This window comes from Salmo salar, chromosome ssa14 (assembly GCF_905237065.1).
Source record: "Salmo salar chromosome ssa14, Ssal_v3.1, whole genome shotgun sequence".
NCBI lineage: Eukaryota > Metazoa > Chordata > Actinopteri > Salmoniformes > Salmonidae > Salmo > Salmo salar.
Genome location: NC_059455.1, coordinates 63,448,152 through 63,456,698, shown reverse-complemented (window position 1 = coordinate 63,456,698; position 8,547 = coordinate 63,448,152). Strand labels below are relative to the sequence as shown.

Sequence of the window (8,547 nt, the reverse complement as noted above, 5' to 3'; positions counted from 1 at the left end):
TCGCTCTCATCCAACACTTCTCACTCTGCCCCTACTCGGATGGTATTGCGCCGTCCCAACCTTCGCTCTCTCTCTCCCGCAACTCTCTCCTCTTCCATCCTATCATCTCTTCCCTCTGCTCAAACCTTCTCCAACCTATCTCCTGATTCTGCCTCCTCAACCCTCCTCTCCTCCCTCTCTGCATCCTTTGATTTCCTCTGTCCCCTACCCTCCAGGCCGGCTCGGTCCTCCCCTCCTGCTCCGTGGCTCGACGACTCACTGCGAGCTCACAGAACAGGGCTCCGGGCAGCCGAGCGGAAATGGAGGAAAACTCGCCTCCCTGCGGACCTGGCATCCTTTCACTCCCTCCTCTCTACATTTTCCTCTTCTGTCTCTGCTGCTAAAGCCACTTTCTACCACTCTAAACTCCAAGCATCTGCCTCTAACCCTAGGAAGCTCTTTGCTACCTTCTCCTCCCTCCCTCCTGAATCCTCCTCCCCCCCCCACTCTCTGCGGATGACTTCGTCAACCATTTTGAAAAGAAGGTTGACGACATCCGATCCTCGTTTGCTAAGTCAAATGACACCGCTGGTCCTGCTCACACTGCCCTACCCTGTGCTTTGACCTCTTTCTCCCCTCTCTCTCCAGATGAAATCTCGCGTCTTATGACGGCCGGCTGCCCAACAACCTGCCCACTTGACCCTATCCCCTCCTCTCTTCTCCAGACCATTTCCGGAGACCTTCTCCCCTACCTCACCTCGCTCATCAACTCATCCTTGACCGCTGGCTACGTCCCTTCCGTCTTCAAGAGAGCGAGAGTTGCACCCCTTCTGAAAAAACCTACACTCGATCCCTCCGATGTCAACAACTACAGACCAGTATCCCTTCTTTCTTTTCTCTCCAAAACTCTTGAACGTGCCGTCCTTGGCCAGCTCTCTTGCTATCTCTCTCAGAATGACCTTCTTGATCCTAATCAGTCAGGTTTCAAGACTGGGCATTCAACTGAGACTGCTCTTCTCTGTGTCACGGAGGCTCTCCGCACTGCTAAAGCTAACTCTCTCTCCTCTGCTCTCATCCTTCTAGACCTATCTGCTGCCTTTGATACTGTGAACCATCAGATCCTCCTCTCCACCCTCTCCGAGCTGGGCATCTCCGGGCGCGGCCCACGCTTGGATTGCGTCCTACCTGACAGGTCGCTCCTACCAGGTGGCGTGGCGAGAATCTGTCTCCGCACCACGTGCTCTCACCACTGGTGTCCCCCAGGGCTCTGTTCTAGGCCCTCTCCTATTCTCGCTATACACCAAGTCACTTGGCTCTGTCATATCCTCACATGGTCTCTCATATCATTGCTATGCAGATGACACACAATTAATCTTCTCCTTTCCCCCTTCTGACAACCAGGTGGCGAATCGCATCTCTGCATGTCTGGCAGACATATCAGTGTGGATGACGGATCACCACCTCTAGCTGAACCTCGGCAAGACGGAGCTGCTCTTCCTCCCGGGGAAGGACTGCCCGTTCCATGATCTCGCCATCACGGTTGACAACTCCCTTGTGTCCTCCTCCCAGAGTGCTAAGAGCCTCGGTGTGACCCTGGACAACACCCTGTCGTTCTCCACTAACATCAAGGCGGTGACCCGATCCTGTAGGTTCATGCTCTACAACATTCGCAGAGTACGACCCTGCCTCACACAGGAAGCGGCGCAGGTCCTAATCCAGGCACTTGTCATCTCCCGTCTGGATTACTGCAACTCGTTGTTGGCTGGGCTCCCTGCCTGTGCCATTAAACCCCTACAACTCATCCAGAACGCCGCAGCCCGTCTGGTGTTCAACCTTCCCAAGTTCTCTCACGTCACCCCGCTCCTCCGCTCTCTCCACTGGCTTCCAGTTGAAGCTCGCATCCGCTACAAGACCATGGTGCTTGCCTACGGAGCTGTGAGGGGAACGGCACCTCCGTACCTTCAGGCTCTGATCAGGCCCTACACCCAAACAAGGGCACTGCGTTCATCCACCTCTGGCCTGCTCGCCTCCCTACCTCTGAGGAAACACAGTTCCCGCTCAGCCCAGTCAAAACTGTTCGCTGCTCTGGCACCCCAATGGTGGAACAAGCTCCCTCACGACGCCAGGACAGCGGAGTCAATCACCACCTTCCGGAGACACCTGAAACCCCACCTCTTTAAGGAATACCTGGGATAGGATAAAGTAATCCTTCTAACCCCCCCTTAAAAGATTTAGATGCACTATTGTAAAGTGGTTGTTCCACTGGATATTATAAGGTGAATGCACCAATTTGTAAGTCGCTCTGGATAAGAGCGTCTGCTAAATGACTTAAATGTAAATGTAAATGTAGATGCAGAGATCGGATACTAGTGGGAGAGATCAGATATATTATCAGTGATTAACTATTATCTATCAGCTATAAGGGACTACCCCGAAACCAGCAACAAAGCCATTAAAAAATACAATTAAAAAAGTAGATTTAAATAGAACAACTTTTTTTTTCAACCAAATGCACCAGTTGTCCCTGTCTTGGAAAAAACAATAGTACATTTACAACAACAGTCATGAATAAAGTATAATAAAGTTCAAATACTTACATGAACAACATATAATCTCTTTTCTTGTTGTCTTGTTCCTATCCTGTTTTTTAAAGAGCAATGATATGTCTGTGATTTGAATGCACTGACCTCTTCTTGAGTTGTCTGGCTCACGTCACCTGCCGTCAGGCAACCTGTTTTTCCTCTTCCAAGGAACCAAAAATAAGTTCATTCTTTTTCTTTAGAAGTCAATGCACCACTGTACATTTCTTGTTGCCCTGGAAATGGTTGTTCTAAGCAGGAGGGTTGCTTCACAAAAACAGTTACACCCATGTGTAAAAGTGATATCTCTAGAACAAGAGATTCTGGATGACAGTTAAAATGACTCAGCAACTGCTAACTTTCACTACCTAGCTGTCAGTGACGGTCAGTACCGTTTCACGAGCATGACATTATTTCTATTACAGCATATTGGATGACTCATTCAAAAACAGAAATATAAAAACAAGAGTAAATAAACCTAACAGACAGGGGTATTACAAATCGAGATACATTTTCAATCTGTCAAAAACGTTTATGGTGCGTATTGCTTTTTTGTTTTTACATTCAATGATAATTACAAAATAATATTTCAATTCTATCTTAAATAATGTGAAGAGGGGTTTGTTCTCTGCCCACTTCGTTTTATGGATAATGGATGAATAATCTTCCATGAAAGATAAACAAATGAACAATGAAAGTTAAATCAGGGTCCATATCATTTGGATCAAAATAAAACATAACATCAGAGTCTCTCAGATTAACATTAATAGTCGTTTCTTTTAAAATAAAATCTTCTAACTCGGAAGCCAGACACATCATTGTGTTGGAGGAAACACCATCCATCTGGCGACCGCAGTCAGCTTGCAGGCACCCGGCCGGCCACAAGGAGTCGCTAGAGCATGATGGGACAGGGAAATCCCGGCCGGCAAAACCCTCCGCTAACCCGGACGATGCTGGGCCAACTGTGCGCCGCCTCATGGGTCCTCCCAGTCACGGCCGGCTGTGACACAGCCTGGGATCGAAGAGTAGCTGTACTTGTGTAGAACATCTTGTATTTCAATAAAATACCCCAAAAAGCGTAGAGAGGTGACGAGACTTACGTCCTTCTCAAGACAGACAGTCAGGTCAACCACGGACACGTTGGGGGTGGGGACACGAAGGCCATGCCGGTCAGCTTGCTGTGGGTCAGAAGGTTCAGTTAAATCTACATTCTGGGATAATAAAACAATGACAGCCCTGCCACTTGTTTTGATATACAGCTGAGGGATGGGGCTATAAAAAAATGTTCATGCTTTCGAATATATAGTGAAAAGGACTATACAAATCCCATCCATTGATCATAAAACCTCCATTACGAAACCAATGGTCCTGGATAACCTTGCTCACCGCCTTAGAGGTGCTGGTGGAGGCAGGGATAATGTTCTGGCTGGCACCACGTCCATCTCTCCACAGCTTACCGGAGGGCACGTCAACAGTCTTCTGAGTGGCTGTGACGGAGTGAACTGTGCTCTGGGGGAGGAAACAAGTGATATGGATGCTAGTCTATGCAGGGTTTTGTTCATTAGGCACCAAAAGGAAGAAAACAGGAAGTTACTATCTGAAATGAACCACATTTTCTTTTTCTGTTGTGTGCTCTGATAAACATGACTCAGGACTTGTGCAGAAACATGAGCGTTGTTAGCATGTACATTAATCGAGACGTCAATGTTAGCATCAATGTTGACCCACTTTTATCACTACATCCCAGTCCGTGTGATAATTGTGCTTTTTATCACAATGATCATCCGTTCTTACCATGAGACCCTCAATGATGCCAAAGTTGTCGTTGATAACCTTGGTGATGGGAGCCAGGCAGTTAGTTGTACAGGAGGCGTTGCTGTGAGGACATGACATCATTATCAACATAATCTATATCCTCCCACTAGGAAAAACCCTACATCATTTCAACTGTATCGTCAGCAGCACCAAGTCACTCCTCCACCCACCTTTGACCCACATGAAATCCTACCTTTCCGAAGTAAAATAGTTTCCCATGTTACCTAATCTGAATTGTTTTCTTACCTCGAGGAGTTATGCAGCTGCCATAGAATTTGAATATAAGGCTTATGGAAAGCAATGTAAAGTAAAGAATGCATAGAATGAGAGTACATTTTTCTTTACAAAACCATTGTTGAAAACAGTTCTGTTCCAAAATCTGTCAAACACAGGACCTTGTTTAGTGATATTGTCCCAAAGTTTAATTGGTGTGCGCGTGTGTGTGTGTGTGTGCATCTGTTTCAGCAATTGTTTGTACATGTGACATGTCACCCTGTGGCAGGAATGTTTGTACATGTCACACTGCTCCTTTAAAATAATGTCATGGGTGGAGGGGGGAGGGGCTTACCTGACAACCTTCAGGGAGTTATCGTAATGATGGTGGTTGACACCCATCACGAACATGGGGGCATCGGCGCTGGGGGCGGAGATGATGACTCCCTTGGCACCTCCCTGCAGGTGAGCCTGTGGGGGTGATGGGTGGGGTGAGAGGTCAAAGGGTATGTTTGTGTAACAACAAATACACAGCATCAAGGCTGCCTTGCTTGGTTCAGTCGCATACCGCTGATGATATGCAAAATCGGCAGTCTGTAGGCAAAAGTTAAGGTATCAATGTAAACAATTTACAGCATAAAAATACATACAGCATTGTGCTCACTTGCTGCTCACCCACAACCTTATAGCCATGAAGTCATTCATATATATATATATATATATATATATATATACACCAAATTCAAGTATAGACCATTGTCTGCTAGCGAAGGGGTACTTACAGAGGCCTTGTTGATGGTGGTGAACACACCGGTAGATTCCAAAACATAGGCAGCTCCAGCCTCTCTCCACTTGATCTGGGAAGGGTCCCTCCTGAAGATGGCAAAGAGATAGAAGTTAGGATTATACCATAAAACTAGTGTTAGAATTACAGAGGTAAAGAAAAGGAACAACACTTACTCATGGAAAACTGGGATGTGGAGGATGCCAATGATCAGCTTGCCATTCTCTTGCCTCACTTCACTGTGCTTCCAAACACCATGGGTGGAGTGATATTTGAACATGTAGACCTATGGAACAGTGGCAGGGGTAGAGAGCTGGTCAGTGATATTACATACAATCTTTAGGGAGGTGTTGAATATGTGTACAGTAAACTTGTGCACCTGAGATATTTCTTGTTTAACCGAAACAAACCTGACCCACTCAATGTCTGACTTCAGTAAAACAGGTTTATATTTCTCAGTTTATTTCAATTTCCGTACCTTTTAAATTGTATATTTGTCGGTATATAAAGCAGTAGCCTCTATAAAGTTCTCACCGTGTTGTTCAAGTCGATGAAGGGGTCATTGATGGCAACGATATTGACCTCTCCGCTCTTGGCGGCGGCACGGGTCACCAGGCGACCAATACGCCCAAATCTGTGAAGCGAAATCAGATAGTTTTATGATTAATCCCCATGTATCCATATAACCACACCATTCCAGCAGGTGGCAGCAGCCCTATACTGACAGCTCCTCAAGGCCTGCCAACCTTGACTGATAACAACACTTGACATTAGCAGCACAGACCCTTTGTTTATGCCTAATATGGTTGGGTTTGTGCAGCGTGCTGACCCATACAACAGACAAGTGCAGGTTGAGGACACAAATTGTAGAAGCAGGGAAGGGACAAGGCTGGTCAGTGTAACATTTGTAGTTTGCCTATCCAGTAGTCTGATGTCAAGATTAATCCACGCTCCACACTATCAGTTGTGTATATCTAGTTCCCTCAACCCCAAAATAATGTAAAAGAGGAGTACCGCAAATAACATGGTGTGCATCTTGGGTAACATGGACTTCAACAGAAGACCACTTATGTATGAAAACAGTTCAGGAACTTGGAGTGTAATTCCCCTTTAAATGCCCAGTTGCAGCATAACTTGGGTGTAAAGTTCAGTGGAATACACACTGTATGTACGGTATGCACCGTTCCCTTTACTGTTTAACTCAAGCAGACTACTGATAGGCCCACATTAGTCAAACACTGTCAATTCTGGAGACTTAAGTTGACACCACTCACAAGCGGTTGAGAAATGTCTAGATAAGACTATTCGCCATATTGCAGACTCTTGTAGCCAGCTTGTGAAACAATATAGAAAGAGCTAGATAGACCAATGAAGTCCACCGACAGTGGAAGATATAATCTTTGTGATTGAGGAGTTGGTGTGACGATCGTTGTTCTAATAGAACATACTGGAACTTTGCCCAGTGACACAAGCAGACAAACCCCCAACTAAAATGAGTCCTGCACACAAGGGTCAATGTATGGCCCAGCAAAATAGTCAAAGTACGTCAGAAAGGAGCCAGTGTACAGTATGCCAGAAACAGTGGAGGCTGCCGAGGGGAGGACGGCTCATAACGGCTGGAACAGAGACGAATGGAATAAAACTGTGAAACCAGGTATTTGATACAATTCCAACTCTTCCGTCCCAGCCATTACCACCAGCCCGCTCTCCACAATTAAGGTGCCACCAACCTCCTGTGGTCAGAAACAACACAGGGCGAAAAACAAGTGTTTGGTAACAGTTTGGTCAAAGTAATTTTGTTCTGCGTCTGCTTTCCCAAAAGCCTTAAGATGCTAAGTTCATTGTTAGATGATTAACTTAGCCTTAAGTTGCTTTTGGGAAACCTGGCCCAGGTCAATAAAGTTAGATCACAACTATACTCCACAAAGCATTTTTCAATGGGTCAACAAGATTGGCTTTGCCGGAACTGTGAACAGTCAGCATGATCAATTAGTCAGTCATAACGAGACATCATTTAGTTACCATAGTAAGGTTGGTCAGCAGGAGTGAAATATCAAACTGCAAGGCACAGCGTTTGGTCTTTCAAGTAGGCACAGTTAAACATTCAGGTTGATTTGGGGAAAGGGCCTATCAAAACAAACTTTAATCTTCCTGTGGCTCAGTGACAGCTGCAGATTGGTCAAATAAAGGTTAGAGGGATATGATTGGTCTAACAGCTCCTCCAAACAAGTCTCAGTGTGACCTCTGAACTTTAGCCGAGAAGGTTAGCAGGATATTATTAGATGGATAGAATAAAGGAATGTGACAGCTGAGGAGAGATACAAGAGTGTTGCAGAGAGGTGGTTGGAAAGAAGTAGAGAATGGTATTGGCCAGACCAGGGTCTTATTCATTAGGGCACAAGGTGGCCAAAAAATTGCAATGGAAAATGAAAAGCAGCATCTTATTGGACAAGTTCAGGTAGTCCCTTCTCATTTCGTCCTGTTTGCTTCTGTTTCGTTTCTAGTAAAAACTGTACAACCCAGGCTTGTGAACTTAAGAGCAAGCACCTATGGTATGTACAGTGCAGAAGTGCAACACAATCCAGGATATGTCCTGTGACCCGATCCTGTCAACAGCCATTCCTTATGTTCTCTTTAAGATATGCAATTTTAAATAAAATTGCCCAGTGACAGAAGCAGACACACCCCCAACTAAAAAAGGAGTCCTAAATACAAGGGTCAATGTACGGCTCAGAAGTTTGGTCAGGCTTATGAACTTGAGAGCAAGCACCTATGGAACGTACAGTGAGGGAAAAAAGTATTTGATCCCCTGCTGATTTTGTACGTTTGTCCACTGACAAAGAAATGATCAGTCTATAATTTTAATGGTAGGTTTATTTGAACAGTGAGAGACAGAATAACAACAAAGGAATCCAGAAAAACCCATGTCAAAAATGTTATAAATTGATTTGCATTTTAATGAGGGAAATAAATATTTGACCCCCTCTCAATCAGAAAGATTTCTGGCTCCCAGGTGTCTTTTATACAGGTAATGAGCTGAGATTAGGAGCACACTCTTAAAGGGAGTGCTCCTAATCGCAGTTTGTTACCTGTATAAAAGACACCTGTCCACAGAAGCAATCAATCAATCAGATTCCAAACTCTCCACCATGGCCAAGACCAAAGAGCTCTCCAAGG

At 45.4% G+C, this 8,547-nt stretch overlaps 1 protein-coding gene across 1 annotated transcript; it reads right to left on the bottom strand.

The window, feature by feature from the left end:
• Positions 1-3,069: 3,069 nt before the first annotated feature.
• On the bottom strand, positions 3,070-7,504 carry LOC106570164 (glyceraldehyde-3-phosphate dehydrogenase-like). The gene is made up of 8 exons (XM_014142198.2): positions 7,393-7,504; positions 5,905-6,004; positions 5,547-5,656; positions 5,369-5,459; positions 4,942-5,057; positions 4,353-4,434; positions 3,945-4,067; positions 3,070-3,736 (listed from the first exon to the last, which is right to left on the bottom strand). Exons 3-8 carry the CDS (start codon positions 5,648-5,650, stop codon positions 3,533-3,535), a joined length of 720 nt encoding a protein of 239 aa, XP_013997673.2. The 5' UTR covers positions 5,651-5,656; positions 5,905-6,004; positions 7,393-7,504; the 3' UTR covers positions 3,070-3,532.
• Between the last annotated feature and the right edge of the window lie 1,043 nt (positions 7,505-8,547).

Excerpts from the sequence above, each read along its gene's own strand:
- LOC106570164 (XM_014142198.2), bottom strand. The coding sequence starts at position 5,650 with ATGTTCAAATATCACTCCACCCATGGTGTTTGGAAGCACAGTGAAGTG. Across the intron at positions 4,435-4,941 it reads AACTCCCTGAAGGTTGTCAG|CAACGCCTCCTGTACAACTA; the intron begins GTAAGCCCCTCC and ends ATGTCCTCACAG. Across the intron at positions 3,737-3,944 it reads CCACCAGCACCTCTAAGGCG|CAAGCTGACCGGCATGGCCT; the intron begins GTGAGCAAGGTT and ends TCTGACCCACAG.